Raw genomic sequence first — 23379 nt, 5'->3', positions numbered from 1 at the left:
CACACATAAGATATAATAGTAATATAAGGTATCTCCATGATGATCTTATAGACAACTTACTGTCAATATGCTATGTAAATAAATATACGCGCCTACGTGGATATGTGTGCATATGTGACTATATATATATATATATGTATATATATATATACACACACACACACACACATATATATATATATATAGTCACCTGTCTTATATTAGCTGAAGTCTTACCTCGGATTATTGATAACTTTCACCAGTGCATCATACAACTCTCCTTCAGTAACTGTTTTCCATTCTAACAAGATCCCCATGCCTTTTGCCTGTACTCGAGTCATAGTGTCATAATGGTCTCCAAAAAGTGGAATTCCCACTACAGGGACACCATGATACATAGTTTCAAAAATACTATTCAAACCACCATGGCTTAGGAAGGCTTTGATGTTTGAATGACCTAAAAGATAAAAAGGAAACAACTTACATTACTACTCTAGAGTTATCTAGAATTTCTTACAAGACCAACACTATAGTAAATATATATTTTAGAAAGTGAATTTTTAATGTGGTAATTTCACAGATCCATTCTTTATATTGATTAAAATGTTTGTTACATACATCAACTGAAAGCCATTTTTAGGTAATTTAAACATCTACCATCGATCAGGAAATTTATGACAACATTCTCCCAAACACAACTGTCATATAACTAGCAACACACACTTTAACTGCTGATAAGAAAGAGAGACAATGAGGGCATCAACTGTAAGAGATGAAGTAACATATAGCTATCATGGGACCAGAAAAGCTAGCCTGTCAAAATGTCCTGTATTTAATTACAGGAATGAAAAACTTGCATAAAAATACAAAAACAAACAGTGTGCTTAGGAAATGTGTTGTTGGCCAGCAAATAACTATTGGTTGCAGAAATACAAATCTACTATGTATAAATGTGCTCTCAGTACATTTGTGTCTCTACGTGTTATATAGAGAGAGCCTCCCCCTGATCTCAGATTACATAGAGGGTCAGATTTAAAAGCATTAATTGGCAGCCAAACTCGTTATTTTAACAAATCCTTTATTATCAAGTCCAGCATTGAAAGCTCAAGTAGTGCTGGCATCTGAAGAAAAGGGGACACTATGGGAAGAAGGGGAGAAGACAGGGATTTGGTACCACTTTTTGTCCTGGATGAATCTTTGATTAGGGAAGTCATTACAAGCCTGCAGAGGTGATGCTAAGAGTAGTATCAAAGCAATAACCTTGGAAAAGTCAGAACACTGAGACAAGGAAAATCTGGGGGAGCCTTGAAGCCATCCTCCCCACAGACCACTAAACATCTGCATTTTGCTGTGGGTCCCACATTTAATGCTCAGATGTTTCTAGGTAAAAGCATTACATTGTTGCACTGAGCTAGTTGATGGCCAACTTTTCTATGGGATTTTTCTTCTTTTTCCCTACCTTGTATGAATTCAGAGGTAACGATAACAAAGACAGAAAAGAGAAGGAAAAACTAAAAGTATTGGGAAAAGAAAATCGTTGTGTTTATTTTTGCTCATTTACTATACTTAGAATGAGCTAGGTACAGAGGACTTATATAAAAATTTATTTAGCATTTTACAGTGAAAAATTTAAATTGCTGGGCCTGTGGCCTGGAGACATAGTGAAATGGTGTGGTACATGCCAATAGTACTTACTGACCATGAATGAGGTCCTGTGTTGATTCAACACACACACACACACACACACACACACACACACACACACACACACACACACACACACAATTTAACTATTTGGTGAACACTTGTAAAATTCCATCACTTAGGAGGTAGAAGCAAGATTTCAAAGCTAAATAGTTGAGTGCAAGGACAACTTGAATAACATGACAGCCTAGCTTTAAAAACAATAATAATTTAACTTTTTTATTTAACTTTTTACACATGTTAATAATAAATAATAAAATAATAATTAAAAAAAGAGACAGAAAACATCCAATAATAATGATAAATAAAATGTCTGACTTGCAGGGCCATTGTAGCATCTAGAAAGTATATTTTAAAGTAAGCATAATTTTAAAGTATTTTAAGATTGTTACTAGTATTTTAAGAGTAATAACTTTAAAATGTCATTTTATTTGATATTTGTCATTAATATTATTGCATAAGTGGTGTCCAACATTGCTCACATGAATAGCTTCTTATCTTTTCTTTAATACACATTAAGGGATGACACTGAATTGGCTAGAAACTTAATGAATAAAAATGTTCATTTTACTGATTGTACTCATTAAACTAAGTAAAATACTCTATACTTAGGCATACTTCGAAGATAAGAAAATAATCAATACTATTTTAATTTTGTGTTGACAAAAATAAAAATCTAAACCAAAAGTTTCTTTAACAAAACTACTCAGCAATTTAGTAACAATTAAGCAAATGACCAAATTAGACTTAAACCAATCATTTCCCTGGTTTTTTGCTTTTCTTTGATTTCAGACAATCAAATAACTGTCAATTATCTAGGACTTAGATAAATCTGCAAATGAATACAACATCAGTTGTTGAAATTTTACTGCTTTTACCAATGAACCTAATTAAAGACAGCTTTATTTACTACTACTAACTTACACAATTTAATGCGTATCTTATGGAAAATTAAAATTGGAAGATTGTTTAAATTTTTTAATTATAGATTCCAGTTGTTGCATTTTACAAATGATTTTCCAAAAAACAAAAAAATTCTGAATCAATGGTCTGAATTTTAAGAATGGAAGTACTAGATAAAAATGAGTCCAACGGAAACCATGCACAGATTTTCCAAACCATTCAAGAACTAACACCATGTTTGTTTATCAGTTAACTAAGTGCAGTCACTGACTTACCAAGCAGGTCATTTTGTGGCAGCCATTCTATGAGCTTAGTGTTGTTTCCTAGATTCTTTGGTTTGGTTCCAGAAAACCTAAAATGAATACCACACAATGGGTCTTTCAGAAATAAAGATTTTAAACATGGGTTGATTTTGTAGATTTACAAGTATTATGTTATATGATACATTACTGATATTCTTGTGAGAGAAATTTTGGTTTAGTACCAATAAAAACGTGCTTCACTTTCTTTATAATAAAACATTCCACAAATATATAAGGTACAATTTTCTCATAAAAGTCTATTTTCCATTTGATCTTATAAGAGACAAACATTAAGAGATGGGGGATTCAAAGGAATCTTTGCTGAATTTAATTCTACTCAAGCAACCAGGGAGAAGAAAAACAACCAACACGGAGTTGACACCAGCCACCATCCTTGCCACCCAGTGCCAACACTGAAAGGCAGCAGAAAGTATGCTTCTGTGCTTTGGCAGTAGAGAGACTGGCAGAGCAAATCACAGAGTTACACTCTTTCCTATGTGATGAGCCTCAAAAGTGTCTCACAATTAAGAGGTTGACAAGAATCTTATGTAAACAAACAGAACCGTCGTCCTCAGTAAAGCACAGGGATGCTCTGGGTTAAGCCTGATGGCAAAATCTCAATGGAACTAGACCAAGAAGGGCAATGTCCTCCTCAGAACACAGTTTGTAAGCATCTTCTAGCCCAGCCTTACCCAATGTTATGAAGGTAAAACCCTGGACAACTCAGAGTATATATAATGGCTTGGAAGATCCTTTTTCTTTACTGTGGAGTTGTGTTCACTACTATGTCCACAAACTTCCGAAATAGTGGTACATGCAAATAAGTACATGCTTAATGAATTATACAGGTCTGATGTTCCGCTGCAGTGTCTTCAGGACGTTGGGATATATTTCAGGTCTACTTTAACCAGTACTAATTATCTGGCAAGTTACTGAAAGTTTCAGAATCACAGTCTCTCAGATTAGGAGTCTAGAAATATTAATAAAGTTGAGAAAATGCAGGGAGAGTGCAAAGTACCTGAAATAATGAGGTATGTATTTACTCACTCATCATTATCTACCTTATTCCAAACTGATTTGAAGAAACTTATAAACAGGCATGAAATTGCAACTAAGTTTTTAAAGTAAGAAAAACTGAGGGTTAAGTCTGAAGGAAATATAAAACTGTATCCAACATAAACTATATATATTCTTCCTATGCAGTTATTTTTGATTCAGCACTGACCTTTATGAATTAATTATTGATTTCAAAGCATTAGAAACAAAATGAAACCTCAAGATCATCTAATCTAGCCAGTCAATCAATGTTCCATGCGCTAGTGTTCCATGGCATGAAGATTAAATAAGAAGAAACTAGGACTCAACAGCAAAAAAAACAACGTAAGTTACCATGACCTTACCTCCAAATCACTTTTTGAGGCAATCTTCCCAGAGCTCCAGCCAGCTTGTTAGCAATGTCGTCTGATAGGTATTTGACACCAGCTCCAAAAGAAACCAGGACAAAGCCATGTTCCTGAGCACCATTTACCCAACTCTGCAGATCCTGTCACAGAAACATGGAGGGCAATTTTTATGAAGACCAATACAGTTCAGTCAATGGCATCAAAGGTATTCTTTGAAAAATCATTTTTAGTGGCATTTTCCACTAAAAACTTCAAACTACTTTAAAAGTTTTATTTCAGGCTTCAGAGAGATTGTTCGGCCATTAAGAGTATGTTCTCCTCTAGTAAAGGACCTGGGTTCAGTTCCCAATACCACCACACAGACTACAACTGTCCATAACACTAGTTTCTGGGGCTATGGCACTCCCTACTGACCTCTGTCTATTACAGGCATGTTCATCATATAAGGAAAGAAAAACCCTCATATATATAAAATAAAATAATGAAAAAAATATTTCTTCTGACAATGCTCGTTGAACGAGGATGGCATATGTTTTTTGTTTGTTTTCTTTAAGGCCAGTGAGTAACAACCACAATAAACCAGTAGCTAGTAGTGTGAGACCTCAAAAGTCAGAATAGTTGAACCACGATTGAACAATGTTTTCAGAGAAATTGAAAATATAAGCAAATACGCAGACTGACTATGTGATAAATCCGACAGCTAAATTCCTCAGTAAATCCTTTTCAGCTTCCCTGGGATGGATGATTTGAACTAAAAATGAAAGCAGTCCCAGACACAGGTATCACTTCTGTCAGCTGGGTTCTGCAAGCACAAATCTCATGTTAATTGAGGGTCATCAATGTGAATAAATCTCTCTAATAGACGTGGAAGCTGTTTACTGTGTGATCACTAACAGGTCCAGTGCATCTGAGTGCACATAAGACCTTCTGAAGTATAGCCCTGCTGTCTACTGACTGGCATGATATAGGCAGTCATAAAAACAAGGGTGTGTTTTAGTTTTATAGTAATAGTGTTTGTGGTACAGAGTTGGCTGCCAATTTCATTGCAAACCTGCCTTTCTGCTCAGTATTAGTGGATTGCTGCCCTGTGCCAAAGTGGTTTTACAGATTCACACCACTTTCTAGAGCACAGCCAAAGAGCACTACATGGTAAGAATCATATCACACTGGTACTATGGCTCAGCTTGCCTTCAGAAAGGAAACTTGTGACCTACATGGTTTTTCTTTATTTAATGATACTGTACGTTTCATTCCTAGAGATGGAAGGGAAGGACCACAGTTTATATCCCAAATGATTTAGAGAATCAAACCTTGCAAAACAGAGAGTGATGATGGACAGATGTTAAATCCTATAGCCAGTGAAGAAGACACACTATGAATATTGCATAGACACATATCTTAAACATTATTTTCTAAGCAACTTGATTTATAAGTGTATAAAGAAACAGAGGCTATCTCAACTTAGGATCAAAACTACTAATTTATCTGTTTCTACATTTACCAAGCCTTTTTTTACATGCTGAAAATATGAGCTTGATATCTGTAGATTATAATCACAACTTAAGTTTTATGCACAACTCTCAGGCCGATATACCTAACACAAGTAAAAATGTTACATGGAGAAGGCATGAAACGTGGCACCTTTCCCATATGCCTTGTGTTCAGGTCATTCACCACCTACTATTCAATTTTAGGATCAATACTATTTGCAAAAGGTTTACTCAGATGCAGAAGGCCTTACAGTAATGATGCCACTGACATTTTCTTTCATACAGATTTGAAAGGTCCTAGAGTTTTAGTGGATTTCATGTGATAAAGCTTTCTCCAGATTTTATTCTATATGATATAAAATGAAACCACACATCTAGTTTTTTTCTCTACCTTTTACTACAGTTATTAACCACAGTAAAGTTATATTTGTTTAGTTTTCACTAACAGATGAGGAAGTAGAATAGTAGCAATCATGGTTCTCTGCAGGAAAAGTAGTCAGTATTTTCAGTAGGTAACACTTCTCTTGGCCTAAAATGGTCAGTGTGCCTTCACGTTGACATTCACACTGGGTTGGAGGCATGAATAGATGAGGGGGGTGTCCAGAGTACAGATGTGGAAAAAGTGGACACCTGACTTCTACTTGATGAAACCCTTCCTTCCCCCCCATTGTTTCTAATCTTCACAAGTGCACAGAGTATTTCTCTGGCAGGTGTACAATGTGAACAGTGAAGGGACTGAGTTTTGGATTTGGCTAGAAATACATACAGAAAGCACAAACTCATCTTAGCCATAGGTTACAGGGATGTCAAAGCTGCAAGTCCAGAGTAAAGACTTTGAATTTCATGAAAATTATGCCTCTGTCTCCAGTGGGTTGGGAAGCCCCGGATGCCATCTCTTTTATGTATGTCATCAATGATATAGTACAAATCCTTTTTCTAGAAGTTCTTTAATAAAATCAATTTCAAAATAAACATATAATATTAAAAAACCCTTACTGCAAAAATTTAATATTATAAAATATAAAAGTATTTAGAAACGCCCTCCCTCCCTCCAAGAAAATACCAAATTAAAAAAAAAACAGACTTAAAGTTCGTTCATTTACAACACCAACAACATCAATAGATATAAAAGAAACTAAACTGAAGTGTATAATACACACTTGAATAAAACTTTAATAAACATAAAACTTAATAAACACGATTGCTTTAATAAAAGACAAAATGAAAATATCAATAAAGATAGAGTAATAATAGTAATATGCCTGACTTACAAATATTAATGTTAGGATGATGACAATTTTTCATAAAATTAAATTTAATGCATTATCAGTACATACATATTCTAAGAGAATTTATGACACATTAAAAGAAAGTTAAAATTTCAGAAAAAAAATAAGAGGCTGGGGAATGTCAACTGGTAAACTTCTTGCTGTTCAAACACAAGGACCTCAGTTCAGATCTATAGCGGGGCATAACAATGCATATCTACAATCTTAGTGGTGGGTAAGTGTATACAGATGGACCCAGGATGTGCTGACTGCCTTTCTAGCCAAGTCAGCAAGAGACCCTGCTCAAATAAGCTGAGGCACCAGTGAAGAAAACACCTGATGTCTGACACTGATCTATCTCTACATGTGTGCACACACATGCATGTATCTGCACACATACATGCACACATAGTGACATACATGCATCACACAAGCAATCATTTAAAAGATGAAAAGCCATAAAAAGAGGAAGAAAATTTGGAAAAGCAAAGGCAGTTTACTTTTCCAGGCAGTAATGTGCCCCCAGAGACTAGATCAATTATGTCTTTTAGTGTAAGCATTTGGGATAGAGCAATGAAAACAGCTGATGGAGACAGACTGCTATCAGATGTGAGATGGGACTTTTCATCAAAGGAGTGATACAACTATAGGTCTAGGGAAAATATAAGGCTCTACATTTCCACAGAGCATGAATCATAGAGGGCCAAAACATGTCAAACTGAATTCAACAGGTGGTTTATCTGTAGGCACAAAAGAATGCTTTTGTCATACTCGAGAAGTGTCTTCCTTGGTCAGAGACATCAGAAGTCACAACAGAAACAGGTGTATCTCACAAAGATCAAACAGACTACAGAGAATGGAAGCAACAAAATACTAAAGCTAGAAGGAATTTACAACACATAATAAAGGATGAGCACCAAAAAAATCAAATAGAAATCTACATAAGTGACTCGAGGAAACCTTCCCCCAAAGAATGCTAAATTGCACAAATGTTCCAGGAAAATGTTTCACTTTACATAAGAGGAACACAAACTCAGAATGTTTCCATATCATCTACAAGAACTCCACTAAATGCTAAGATACCACAATTTCATTCATTTAACTTTAAGCATTTACAGAACTCATTTTAATGTTCCCTTACTAAGCATTAAAGTTTTACGATTTTCTTTCAACTTCTTTTTTCACAAAGGATACAATCTCTTATGAAGCCTCAGGGTTTTTCAGCAATCTTTTCCCAGTCTAATACTATTACTCAAGTGGTATTTTCTTTCAGTGATTCATCAGTACGAGCTCATTAGTGTACTAACTTTCAATGCATCTAGAACTTAACAACAGAATTTAATTTCAACACATCTAGACTAGCGTGGCTGAGTTCTATCAGCAGCATTTCATTTGCTTTGAGACAGGAACTTGCTCTGCAGTTCCTGATACTCTGATACTAGCCATTTAGTCCTGACTATGCTTAAGCAATCATCATCCTTTAGCCTCCCATGTGCACCACCATGCCTGGGGCCACCATTCCTTTTAATCGTCTCATGAGTTAGCTTTATCAGTACTATGTATTGAATATTTCATCTTCTCAATGATTCAAACCGTTGCTATATCAGGTACTTTCTAAATGTACTAGGTTCCACTTATCTGTCATCCTTGATAATTCTGAAATTTATTTCCTGTTACTTTACAATGTAATTTAATTATTTTCAGGGTTTAATTTCTCTCCTTACATTTTATTTTGTAATTAGGTTATGTTTACATTTGATGTATTTTAATTACTTTTTAAACTCAAAACTTCCACTAACAACATTACTTCTTGTATATATTGTGGGTATTTATGCACATATGCAGAGAATACATAATTCATTTAATCAAAAATGTAAATTTAGAAATCACATCCATTCTTTAATAATCAGATGTAAGCACAGCATTGTACTTTCCACCACAAGATGGCATGACAGGCACAGAGCAGATACTCATTCCTAAGGGTTCAGGAGAATCTAAACTCCGGGAAAATAACTCTCCAATTATCTAAATGTAAAGGAAAGCCAGTGATCAAAACAGTGAATCAGGTGTTCTACATGAACACAGTAATACAGATGTCAGATGTTACCACATTATATATAGATAATTTTATTTCTACACAATTTAATTGCCAGATGTCAGATGTGTGCTCATTTTCTCTCTCTCTCTCTCTCTCTCTCTCTCTCTCTCTCTCTCTCTCTCTCTCTCTCTCTCTCTCTCTCTCTCTCTCTCTGTCTCTCTCTCTCTGTCTCTCTCTCTGTCTCTCTCTCTGTCTCTGTCTCTCTGTCTCTCTCTCTCTCTCCACTTCTCTCTTTGTATATGAGTATTTGGAAAAGACAACATTAAAATAAAATTAATCATATTGTCTTCTTGCAGTTCTGTCTTTTGCAGTAAAGAAAATGTAATAATAATACCCCTTCTGTATATTAAAATGTCTGCCTCCTTTGAATGTCAAAATATGACTAGACAGTGATTTGTTTTCTAGCTGACAGATTCCTTTCTCTGGATCAGTTATATCAAACGACTTGACTTCATACAGGAAGCAGGAAGCAGGTAGTTATGTATATTGTCCTCTGACTACCCCACCCACTCCGAAGGGCTGAAGAGCATGCATGGAGGAGTACAGTAGCTGGGCTCTGAGTCAGAAGACTAGGTACAATAGAAATTAAAGAATACAGGAAAGTAATGATCCCCAAAAGTATAACAATTTCTGTATTTTTAGGTATTAGTTCTACATGAACGATGTTGAAAAATCAGGGACAATATAAATGTTTAACTAGCTCTTCAGCCTTTCAGAGATCATCACTAATAATTAATGTTCACTCTTCTATACAAAAATAAACAGAAGCCTCCTATTAATATAATAATTTAAGATCATTTAAACACCCAGATAATTGCTCCCAAACCAAAAAAAGAATGACTGAAGATTGAGTGATACAGTTCTTCCTCCATCTTCATTGAGGCTTTTATCTGAGAGTATCAGGATCTTCCATGTCTGATGCCTGGGAACAGACAGGGAGGCAGTGACTAGCTCTAGGTATGTCCTTTTGGCATGCTGTGGTCCAAACCCACATCTCTTTCTCCACCCAAAACTGGGAGCCTTGAAATAGGGCCAGCACAGGCAAGAAAGTAGTAACACTGCATCCTTTGTCAGTCCCCTGCATTCTGAGGGAAAGAATGCCTGGACTGTGAGCCAGTCCTACACATAGATGGCGATAGAAGACAAGGGGGAGGGTGCTGAGGCCACTTTTGTTGTTCTCAATACCAACATCAATAGGGCTTTTATCTGCATTTTACCATGTCTGATATAAAAATGTTCTGCTTAGGTCAGGTGGGCTGTAAATAATTGAAATATTTATTTTCTAAAATTCATCAAGAATAGCAAATATTTTAATACAAGATCTTTTAAAAACAGCTCCAACTATCACATGATCTTTGAATATTGACAAAATAGTTAAACAACACATAGTAAACAAAAACTATCAGTTAAAATATAAAAGTCAGAGCTAGGGAGACAGCATGGGGTAAACTGCTTACTAAGTAATTATGGGGAATGGAGTTCAGAGTCTCAACACCCAGGCGAAAGTCAGATGTGCCAGGCCCGAGGTGAGACCCCAGCTCTAGGGGACTGACTAGGCAGGCAGATCCTGGAAGCTCACAGAGTCCGCAGTCACTCTGGCCAAGATGATGAGCTCTAAGCTCAATAAGAGACCTGGCTCAAAAAACAAAAGGCAGTGGATGCCAATCTCTGATGTCCACACACCAGTACATACAACACAGGGAAGCATGCTTGCACGTGCACACACGCACACACGCACACACGCGCACACACACAGACACAAAAGAAAAAATGAATATCTAAAAGTTACTACTCAAAATGAACATATACCAAACACTGTTTTCATGCCTGGGAGAAGATTTTCCTCAGAGTCCAATTCCACCACTTGATGTGTGATGTTAATCAAGTCACTGGAAGCCTGGCTTCCTCACCTCCACAAGTGCAGGCAATACATCACAGGATGTTGAGATTAAATGGGATCAAATATTTAAAAAGCACTTTGTCAGCTAAAAATATGCCTGTTCTTTTTCCCAGCCAAGATCTCTAATAAGGAATTCATAAATTATGGGATGAAAAGAAAAGACATGCATCCCTAGAAAAGATAAGACAGTCCTTCTAAAACAGTATGTTTTCTAAATACTTTGTTAACATACTTTATACTCCTCAGGACAGCGCTAATTATTATATATAAAGGGAAGGAACGAATACAATGTTTTCATGCAGTATCAAATCAAGTCATCAAGTTTTCTAGAAAACCCAAATGCTTTCCAAGTTCATCTGGGAGTTTAAGGAACAACTAACCTAAAGATGTAATAGAGACATCAGTGCCAACGTGAGGGCTGAGTCTCATTCTGAACATTCAAAAGAATGAAAGAACCATGAAAGACACATTCACTCCCACCGAGATGCTGAAGTATCTTTTTCTTTTTCAACAGGCTTTTCATTTTTACCAGCACAGTTACAATTAGAAGTAAGCAGAATTTGAAACCCTTTGAAGACAGTTAAATTTTCAAGGTTCTTCAGACCTTCAACAAACTGCAGACAAGCATTTTGGGCACCCAAGGACATGAGTACAGCAAGGTGCTGGGGTGCTGTGCAAAGTGCCACAGGGTAACGAAAAGAGCAGCTATTAAACAAACTGAAGAAACTGACCAGAAAAGACAAAAGTCTCTCAAAATGATATGTAAATCTTTTTTACATTACAGAAGTAAGCAAAGATTCAAAAGATGTCAGAAAGAAAGAAACCTGGAAACAGATTTTAAATGACTATGTGCACAGAGGGAAGAGACGACACACAGAAGAGGCACCTTTGTCCCTGACTGAGAACAGAGTACAGCTGTGCAGCATGAAATACACACTCCTTAATCTCCTGTCAGAGTAAATAGCCAATGTACGCTGCAAAAAAATGGACATGTATACTACTTATAGTCCAAAGGGAAAGGTTACAGTGCCTTTATTTTATCTGCAGGCATATTCATTTCATCAATGATGCAATCACAGTTAAACAAACTTTTATTGGTCATCTTTTATATGCAAGGGACTGCACGCCAGGAATATAAAAGAGCAAGATATAGTTTCCTGCCTGGGTGTTCAAAGTCCAGCTCTGCTTCCTGGCCTTCACTAACAGTGAGTAAACACTGTCTTTGCTGTATTACTCACATTCTGGCCAAATGGATTCCCTGGAAATAATAAATGTTAAATTTTAGAAAGTGTATTTACATTAAATATCTGGAGATTCTATCTTATTTTCTCCCGATTTCAAAGTGGCACTGCTACAGAAATAATTTGATGACAGTCATTTCCAGGCTGTAGGCTAAATATTTCCAGAACCTATTAGAAACACATTTAGAGTTAATTAAACTAAATGAAAGAGTAAAAACCAAAAAGCACTGGTAGCATAAGAAGTTAATCATAAATATCAGAAATTCTTTTTCTAATATTATGATTTTGGTATTTGGTGTTTCTAAATTATAAACCAGAATAGAGCAAAACAGAAAAGGGAGAGTTCATTTAAAACTAGTCTAACATAATATCCGAAATAAATCACTCAAATACATCTTCCCAGGTTGATGATGACACTTAAGTCAGTTGTTCTCATATGCTTTTGGAAATAGTGCCTCTTCTGTTAGACAAAGACCAAATATCCACGACTTCAAGGATATTTCCATTAGCTCCTGTGTTTGTGTCTCAGCCGAACCACGCATGAACTGAAGAAGCAGAGACAAGTCTTTGGTCCATTTTTTTTTTTTTGGCATGAGTGACTGTGTAATACATAGCTCCCCTCCTCACTCCTCATTTAGATAATAAGTGCTCTTATATAATAAAGATAGAGACCCAGCAGGGTATGGGTAATGGATTCATTGATCTCAGATGAGTAACTGGTTATCTCAGGAAGAGCATTTGTGCCTTGTGCAGAAACATTCGCAACCACAGTAACAGCCTGCTACACTGGATAATCTTCCATGTATAACATTAAATAAAGAAAGCAATAAATCTCACTCTATTAGTAAAGTAAAAGGAGAATCAGGTTAAGGAAAGAACTTTATCTGTATTCAGTAGTGACTATATAAATGAAAAATGACTTCCAGGCTCCAACATCACTGTAACCCCATCCAGCAATGCTGGGTATCCTATGGAAATGACTGGCAAGAACATCCAATGACAGTAAGCGCTGCAGAGCTAATTCTATAGCACTAAAATGCACATTAATCTGCTCTTCGTATAGTCTAAGAGCAAAATATTCTGTTAATACTGAAGGAAAGGTAGAGATGCCTAAGTGACAAATTATCTTTGAGCAGACAAAATGACATGCTTTCTCACTATTCCATTAACTTACTTCCTGAGCCCTCTCATGAAAGTTCACTTCCCAATATAAACCAGTATACTCAACAGTTTTACTCAATCTCTAATCCTTGCCCAATGTTCAAGTTCTCAATATTAATGCCTTCTTTTTACTTCATGAGAACTCAAATTGTTGATGGTTCATCCAAGGCTCACATGTTCTTTACTCCTTGTTCTAAGTGTAGTTCACTCTCAGTGTATTCCATTCTTGCTAACTCAGGGACATTGCTTATAGCTTCTCTGCGCATGACAGTATTTTCAACTATCCATATTCAACAAGTTGTTCAGTCAGCTCACATACTATCTACAGTATCAGTCCTTACCTGATCTTGCCAAGTTTAATTGTGTATTCTTTTTTCTTCTTTGCTACATTCACTGTACATCAACTGCCTATATGTTATTTACATGCATCATATTCCTTAGTAGACTATATTTTTCTTGAATTTCAAGGCATCAAGAATAATGAAATTTCTATAATTCATATGCAGTAAATTATATACTCATCCAAGATGTGTCATATGCCTCATATTTTCTCTAGTCTTTTACAGAGAGCTTCATTAATTTTGTAAATTTATGCATAACACTACCAACTTCTTAAAGTTTGTTTTTCTCCTCAATATATGTTTTTATTTCAACTAGAAACATGAATGCTTCACATGTCAATCCCAGCTTCCTCTCCCACTCATCCTCCCTTGTCCCTCCATCAATCCCCTTCAGCCCCCGACCCAATCCCCCTATCATTGCCCAGGGAGGGTGAGACCCTCCTTGGAGGGATATCCAACGTCTGTCATTTCATCCAGGGCAGGACCTAGGCCCTTCCCCATGTCTCTGTCCAGGTTGAGAGAGCATCCCCTATTTGGAATGTGCTCCCAAAGATCATTCATACACCATGGTAAACACTGATCTACTACCCAAGGCCCCAGTAATTTCTGTAACCTCCTCACTGACACTACATTCATGGAGTCTAGATCAGTCCCCTGTTGGCCTCTTAGCCATCAGTCTGGGATTCAAGAACTCCCCTTATCCAGTCAGCTGTCTTTGTGGGTTTCACCATCATGGTCTTGACCCCTTTGCTCATCACTCCTCCATCTTTGTCACTGAAGAGTTTATTTTAAAGATCTATTCATACTTATTTTTACAGAAATTAATGTGCATTTCCCCCAAATAATAGTGCTATATCTAATAATTTAGGAAAAGTTAAGTTGTATGCCAGCATTAAGGTATTATTTAAATTAACTAATAACTCAAAAGACAGTTGAGAGATGAATCTTTAGACATCAAATTCATGTGCTCTCCCCTGCCTTTCCTGGGCATCAGCAACCAATGCACTTGGTACATCCTTGAACAAATTCCTTTCTTAACAGAGAGCATCTAAACAAGCCTGTGGAGCTAAGGTATGCATGCAACAAACTCAAGAACTCCCAACTGGAGTATTTCAATATGAGAATAAGATCTTTTATATCTACGTATGTATCTACATATCTCATTGTTTCTGATATTGAAATTGTGTCAAAATTTTCAAGAAATTAAATGGCACTGTGAAACTTTTACATTGACAACAGAGAAACAAGATGAAAGAAAAATAGCTTTAGCAACATTCTAGAACACTTTAAATATTCACAATCAAGGCAAGTTAGGTTCAATCAAAAATTTCAGTCTATTTAGGACTAAATGTTTACAAATTCTCATGATATATCTTATTTCAGGAAAACTGTCCATTAGGATGCAAAATTAGGAGAAAAAGAATAGGTGTCATGCCCCTCTAAATCAATAGCTACACTAAAAAGGTATATGGGTAGAGTTGTCAATATCTCATCACATTTTGTAATAGTCATTGTTCACAAGGAAGGAATAAATGAGGATGAGCCTTCCCCACGATGAACAAAGTTAGGAAGTTTGACAGAGGTCAATTTCAGGCAGGAAAAGGTATGATGCTAAAATAGGAGGGATGGCAGAAGATTTAAAAATTAACTATGTAGTAAATGAAAAGTATGTCCAATGGGTAACAGTAGAAAGAGCTATAGAACAGAAACAAAATGTACATATTCGTGAGAAATGGCTTGCTAGACCAAAGAAAGAAATGAGCACGATCTTTAAAAAGCATTTTATAGAGAATTTAACTGTTAAAATAATCCCTGAATTAATAATGAGTTCATTCAACTGGATACCTTACCTGACAATTAAATTTCTGAAAACTGAATAATACTCAAAATAGATTTAAAAACTAAAAACAGAAGTAGAAAATACTACCAGGATAGCAACTGTAATAGAACTAGAAAATATAGTAATAATATTAGATTAGAAGACCCGCCCACACAGGAAAGACATCAGCCCCTCCAAGACCCCAACCCCAGCGAGTCCAGCTTCAGGTGAGATTGGGTCTCCAGGGGGACCGCCCGCCCATCACCCATCCCCTTGATCTTCTGGGCCACTCCTGGCATCCAGAAGACCCGCCCACACAGGAAAGACATCAGCCCTTCCAAGACCCCAACCCCAGCGAGTCCAGCTTCAGGAAGGACATCAGCCCTTCCAAGACCCCAACCCCAGTGAGTACAGCTTCAGGAGACCTGGCCACACATCAAAGAAGTCAACAATTCCAAGACCCCAACCCCAGTGAGACCAGCTTCAGGAAAGACATCAGCCCTACCAGGACCCAGGACCCAAACTCCGTGTCAGCATCCCCAGCTTCAGCTGCAGGAAGGAAGGAGACCAGTGGAGACGAAAAGACCCCCACCAGCACCCACTGAAAGAAGAGATGGGAAGAAGACAGAATAAGAGATCACTCAGCAATAGAAACACCAACATGACCCCACCAGAATTCAGGGATCCAACACCAGCAAGACCCGAAAAGCACTACATAGACGAAGAAGAGGAGACAGACCTTAAAAATTATTTCATGAAGATGATGGAGACCCTCAAAGAAGAAACGAGGAAATCCCTTAAAGAAATAGAAGAAGAAACAAACAAAAAATCCATGAAATGGGGGAAAAAATTCAAGAAATAAATCTCTCAAAGAATCTAAAGAGCACCAAGAAAGAACAACCAAAAAAATTAAGGAAACAACTCAAACAGTTGAAGGATTGAAAGCTGAAATAGAAACGATAAAGAAAACACAGAATGAAGAGATGCTGGAAATAGAAAAGCTGGGTAAACGATCCGGAACTACAGATGCAAGTATCACCAATAGAATACAAGAGATAGAAGAGAGAATCTCAGGTGTTGAAGACTCATTAGAGGATATAGAGTCGTCAAACAAAGAAAATCTCAAAACCAACAAATCTTTAACACAAAATATCCAGGAAACATGGGACACCGTGAAGAAGCCAAACCTGAGAATAATAGGTATAGAAGAAGGTGAAGAAATTCAACTTAAAGGTACAGAAAACATATTCAACAAAATCATAGAAGAAAACTTCCCTAACCTAAAGAAAGATATGCCTATGAAAGTACAAGAATCTTACGGAACACCAAATAGGCTTGACCAGAAAAAGAAGTCACCACGCCATATAATAATCAAAACATCAAACCTACAGAGTAAAGAGAAAATATTAAGAGCAGCTAAAGAAAAAGGCCAAGTAACATACAAAGGCAGACCTATCCGAATTACACCTGACTTCTCAATGGAAATGATGAAAGCCAGAAGATCCTGGACAGATGTCCTACAAACGCTAAGGGAACAAGGATGCCAGCCCAGACTACTATATCCAGCAAAGCTCTCAATTACCATAGATGGAGAAAACAAAATATTCCATGACAAAGCCAGATTTAAACAATACGTATCCATGAATCCAGCTCTACAGAAAATGCTAGAAGGAAAACCTAGAGCCAAGGAAGATAACTACATCCACAAAGCCACAGGCAATATATAATCACACTTTACAAAACACCAAAAGAAAAAGGGAGGAGAAACTACACAAAATAACTTCACTAACAATAAATCAAGCACAAACAAGGATCACCAATCAATGGTCATTAATATCCCTCAATGTCAACGGCCTCAACTTGCCTATAAAAAGACACAGACTAGCAGAATGAATACGAAGACAGAACCCTTCCTTCTGCTGCATACAAGAAACACATCTCAAAATCAAAGACAGATGTTATCTCAGAGTAAAGGGTTGGGAAAAGATCTTCCAACCAAACGGTCCCAAGAAACAAGTGGGTGTAGCAATCCTAATATCTAACAAATTAGACTTCAAATTAAAATCAATCAAAAGAGATGAAGAAGGACACTTCATATTCATCAAAGGAAAAATACATCAAGACGAAGTCTCAATTTTAAACATCTACGCCCCAAATACAAAGGCACCTACATTCGTGAAAGAAACATTACTAAAGCTCAAAATGCACATAAAATCTCACACACTAATAGTAGGAGACTTCAACACTCCGCTCTCACCGCTAAACAGGACCTCCAGACAGAAACTTAACAAAGAAACAAAAGAACTAGTAGAAGTTATGACCCAACTGGGTTTAACAGACATCTATAGAACATTCCACCCAAATACAAAGGGATATACCTTCTTCTCCGCACCACATGGAACCTTCTCTAAAACTGACCACATAATAGGAAACATAGTAAATCTCCACAGATACAAAATAATTGGAATAACCCCCTGCATCTTATCAGACCACCATGCATTAACATTAGAATTCAACAATAACACAAATCGCAGAAACCCTACAAACTCATGGAGATTGAACAATGCACAAGTGCACCAACCCTGGGTAAAGGAACAAATAAAAAAAGAAATTAAAGACTTCCTCGATTTCAATGAGAATGAAGACACAACATACACAAACTTATGGGACACTTTGAAAGCAGTGCTGAGAGGAAAGTTTATAGCACTAAGTGCCCACATGAAAAGACTGAAGAACAGTCATACTAGAGAATTAATAGCACAGCTGAATGTTCTAGAACAAAAAGAAGCAAACTCCCCCAGGAGGAGCAGACGGCAGGAAATAATCAAATTGATGGCTGAAATCAATCAAGTAGAAACCAGAAAAACACTGAGAAGAATCAATGAAACAAAGAGTTGGTTCTTTGAGAAAATCAACAAAATAGATAAACCTCTGTCCAAACTAACCAAAAGACAGAGGGAGAGCATGCTAATTAACAAAATCAGGGATGAAAAAGGGAACATAACAACGGACTCTGAGGAAATCCAGAGAATCATCAGGGCATACTTTGAAAATCTGTATTCCACAAAATCTGAAAATTTAAAGGAAATGGACAATTTCCTGGAATGATATCACTTGCCAAAACTAAATCAAGAACAGATAAACAATCTAAACAGACCTATAACCTCTAATGAAATAGAAGCAGTCATCAAAAGTCTCCCAAACAAAAAAAGCCCAGGCCCAGATGGCTTCAGTGCAGAATTCTACCAGAAATTCAAAGAAGAGCTAATTCCAATACTCCTCAAAGTATTCCACACAATAGAAGCAGGAGGCTCACTGCTAAACTCTTTCTACGAGGCTACAATTACCTTGATACCCAAGCCACACAAAGACACAATTAAGAAAGGGAACTATAGACCAATTTCCCTCATGAACATCGATGCAAAAATACTCAATAAAATACTCGCAAACCGGATTCAAGAACACATCAGAAAAATCATCCACCATGATCAAGTAGGCTTCATCCCAGGAATGCAGGGATGGTTCAACATTAGAAAATCTATCAATGTAATCCACCATATTAACAATCTGCGAAAGAAAAACCACATGTCCTAGAGAGATCAGGGATAACAGGAATGTACCTGAATATAATAAAAGCAATATACAGTAAACCAACAGCTAACATCAAACTAAATGGAGAGAAACTCAAAGCAATTCCTCTAAAATCAGGAACAAGACAAGGCTGTCCACTCTCTCCATATCTCTTCAATATTATACTTGAAGTTCTAGCTACAGCAATAAGACAACAAAAGGAGATAAAGGGGAACAAATAGGAAAAGAAGAAGTCAAACTTTCACTATTTGCAGATGATATGATAGTTTACATAAGTGACCCAAAAAACTCCGCAAGGTTACTCCTAGAGCTGATAAACACCTTCAGCAATGTGGCAGGATACAAGGTAAACTCAAAAAAATCAGTGGCCCTATTATATACAGATGAAGTGACTGAGAAAGAAATCAGAGAAACATCACCCTTTACAATAGCCAAAAGCAGCATCAAATATCTGGGGATAATGTTAACCAAGGAAATTAAAGACCTGTATATCAAGAACTTTGTGTCTTTAAAGAAAGAAATCAAAGAAGATACCAGAAAATGGAAAGATCTCCCATGCTCTTGGATTGGTAGGATCAACATAATAAAAATGGTAATCTTGCCAAAAGCAGTCTACAGATTCAATGCAATCCCTATCAAAATTCCATCACAATTCTTCAGGACCTGGAAAGAACATTAATCAACTTTATATGGAAAAACAAAAGGCCCAGGATAGCTAAAACATCCCTATACAATAAAGGAACTTCAGGAGGCATCACCATACCTGACTTCAAGCTCTATTATAGAGCTATAGTCCTGAAAACAGCTTGGTATTGGCACAAAAATAGGCAGTTAGACCAATGGAACCGAATCGAAAGCTCTAATTTTAACCCACACACCTATGAACACTTGATTTTTGACAAAGAAGCTAAAACTGTACAATGGAAAAAAGAAAGCATCTTCAACAAATGGTGCTGGCATAACTGGGTACTGGTATGCAGAAGACTGCAGATAGATCCATGTTTATTGCCTTGTACAAAACGTAAGTCCAAATGGATCAAAGATCTCAACATAATTCCAGCCACACTGAAACTTTTAGAAGAGAAAGTGGGAGATACTCTTCAAAGAGTTGGTACAGGAGACCACTTCCTAAACATAACACCAGTGGCACAGGCTCTGAGATCGACAATTAACAAATGAGACCTTCTGAAACTAAAAAGCTTCTGTAAGGCAAAGGACACAGTCAAAAAGACAAAAAGGCAGGCCACAGAATGGGAAAAGATATTCACTAACCCTACATCTGACAGAGGGCTAATCTCCAAAATTTACAAAGAACTCAAGAAACAAGTCTCCAAAACACCAAAGGATCCAATTAAAAGGTGGGGTACAGAGCTAAATAGAGAATTCTCAGTAGAGGAGGCTAAAATGGCCAAGAGACACTTAAGAAAGTGCTCAACATCCTTAGCCTTCAGGGAAATGCAAATCAAAACAATTCTGAGATACCATTTTACTCCTGTCATAATGGCTAAAATCAAAAACCCCGAAGACAATTTATGCTGGAGAGGATGTGGAGAGAGAGGAACACTCCTCCACTGCTGGTGGGAGTGCAGACTCATACAGCCTCTTTGGAAATCAGTATGGAGATTCCTCAGGAAAATGGGAATTAATATACCACTAGACCCAGCAATTCCACTCTTAGGCATATATCCAAATGAGGCAAGTTCATACAACAAGGGCATCTGCTCCACTATGTTCATAGCAGCATTATTTGTAATAGCCAGAACCTGGAAGCAACCTAGATGCCCCTCAACTGAAGAGTGGATAGAGAAAATGTGGTACATTTACACAATGGAGTATTACTCAGCAGAAAAAAAACAATGGAATCTTGAAATTCGCAGGGAAATGGATAGCACTGGAAGAAACCATCCTGAGTGAGGTAACCCAGTCGCAAAAAGACAAACATGGTATGTACTCACTCATATATGGATTTTAGACATGGATCAGGATAGTGCCAGTCTGCACTTCCACTGATAGAGAGTCTGGGAAACAGGAAAGAACCTAAAAGATATGCATATATGCATAGTACCCAAGAGAAGAGGATGGAGACAAGATCCCCTGAATGGATGGGGAACAAGGCAAGGGGTGGGGGGGAGTGGGACCTGGGAAGAAGAGAGGGGGTGAAGAGGAAGAGAGTTGGTCATGGGGGAACAGGAAGTTGAGGGGGTGGGGGTAGAATAGGGGGAAGAGGGAATCATGGGATCGAATACAGATCAGGCACCAGAGCGACCTCGAGTGATCTAAAGGGATAACACCAATTGGCAAGCTAAGCAATAGTGGAGAGACCACCTCGAATGCCCATTCCTGATAATGAACTTGATGTCTATAACCATCCGGGAGCCTTCATCCTGTGACTGATGGAAGCAGAGGCAAACACACAATTAATCACTGAACTGAACCCAAGGAATCCAGTGACAGAGAGAGAGGAGTGATGAGCAAATTGGCAAAGATTGGGCTGGCAAAACCAGCAGAGACAGCTGATCTGAACAGGGGAGAGCTCTTGGACCCCAGACTGACAGTGGGGAGGCCAGCATGGGACTGATCTGGACCCCCCAAATGTGAGTGTCAGCGAGAAGGCCTGGGCAACCTATGGGGCCCTGAGCTGTGGATCAGTGTCTATCCCTGGTATACAAACAGTCTTCGTGTGCCTATAGCACAAAGAGGGATGCTCTCTCAGCTTGGACTCTTAGGGGAGTGCCTGGACCCTACCCAGAGTAAAATGACAGACTCTGATATCCCCTATGTGGAAGGATTTGGCAATAGGGTGGGAGGGTGGGGGGGAAAGGGAGTGCGGGAGGAGGGGAGGGAGAGGGAACTGGGATTGACATGTAAAACAAGCTATTTAAAATTAAAATAAAAAATGATAAAAAAGCAAAAAAATAATATTAGATTAGATAAGCTTTTTCATTAACAGCTAAGAACACATATTTTAATGTAAAAATGGTATCAATATATTTGTTAGAGGTAGTGACTGTTTCAAAAATATGAACTTTTAAAATACACCTCATACAAAAGGATTTGGATGTCGAAAAATTCCATGTAGACTATAATGGTCCCACAGGACACCATGCAGGTAAGATTATAGGCCATTTAAGCAAAACAGAATTCCAAAGACAGTAAGTATAACCACACAGCTAGTCACTGCAGATCCTTTGCCCCCCCTAGGCAGAGGGAATCAATGATGCTAACACCTCAGATCTTGAGGGCAGAACCTCTGCTGTGAACTCATCTTGGGAAAATCACTGCATACCAATTAAGTGGTTTAAAAAAACCACTGGTCCAAAACACCACCACTTTAAATGAATAGTTCACAATTTTAAACCATTACTCACTGAATAAGTCACTGTTCAATGAATTTAAATAACTGCATATAAATCACTTTTCAAAGTGGAGACAGAAACAATGTGTCCAATGAGACACATATTACAATAAGGTCATTCTGAGAGTAGTCTAACTTTAAAACAAAATTAATTTTATTTTACATAAAATACAGAGGTATGGTGTATCATTATGGGAAAAAGGAAGCTAGTTGCCCAGCAAAATTCATTTCTTCTACTTCCTTAGCAGTCTATCTTTTAGCTGGAAATACTACAGCCCAGGAAGACCATGTTTTCTAGAAAGCTCAAGCTAAGTTGATTAATATTAACAAGGCTAGTTAATGCTTATTCCAAAGAGCAAACGTAAAAGTGAGGTTTCCAATGGAGGATAATCAAGGCTATTAAGATCCTGCAGATAAAAGCAATCCTCTAGGGAAAGTAAAGAGGACGGAGCCAACTCCCTACTCACTTCTCTGCACTGCCACATCATGCTGGGGTTCAGAAAGCCCTTGTAATCAATATACTTTAATTACATATTGCTACTCATTTTCAGTAATGTGTATGTGTAAGGCATGCTTATGAAGAATGGTTAGGAATACATGGTTTTCTTAGGCCTACCCAGCTGGTTAAATCAATCCTCTGTGGTATGTACTTAATGCAAATTATTAATATTAATTTCTGGATTATTTGGATTGCTTTAAATTAGGTTACCTTCATATTGTATCGGTAACTTGCAACAAGTGATGGAGCAGAAGTTGTCCATGATTATTTATCATCATCATCAGCGTTATTAATAGAAAAGAAAAGCTAAAATTATTCAGGTTAG

General features: G+C 37.3%; 1 protein-coding gene across 2 annotated transcripts in view; it reads right to left on the bottom strand.

Moving 5' to 3' along the window:
• Ugt8 (UDP glycosyltransferase 8) overlaps positions 1–23379 on the bottom strand; it is a 66574-nt gene that overhangs the window by 6154 nt on the left and 37041 nt on the right. For both annotated transcript variants that reach the window (XM_005077141.4, XM_040751905.1), the window contains exons 3-5: positions 4289–4431; positions 2862–2938; positions 217–436 (exon numbers count right to left, since the gene is read on the bottom strand). In XM_005077141.4, coding sequence (XP_005077198.1) covers positions 217–436; positions 2862–2938; positions 4289–4431 — 440 coding nt within the window. The remainder of the gene's footprint in view (positions 1–216; positions 437–2861; positions 2939–4288; positions 4432–23379) is intronic.

The sequence above is a fragment of the Mesocricetus auratus genome, unplaced genomic scaffold, assembly GCF_017639785.1.
Source record: "Mesocricetus auratus isolate SY011 unplaced genomic scaffold, BCM_Maur_2.0 Super-Scaffold_100009, whole genome shotgun sequence".
In the NCBI taxonomy this organism is placed as follows: Eukaryota; Metazoa; Chordata; class Mammalia; order Rodentia; family Cricetidae; genus Mesocricetus; species Mesocricetus auratus.
Note: the sequence above shows the minus strand (reverse complement) of the source record. Positions and strands in the feature narration are given on the sequence as shown.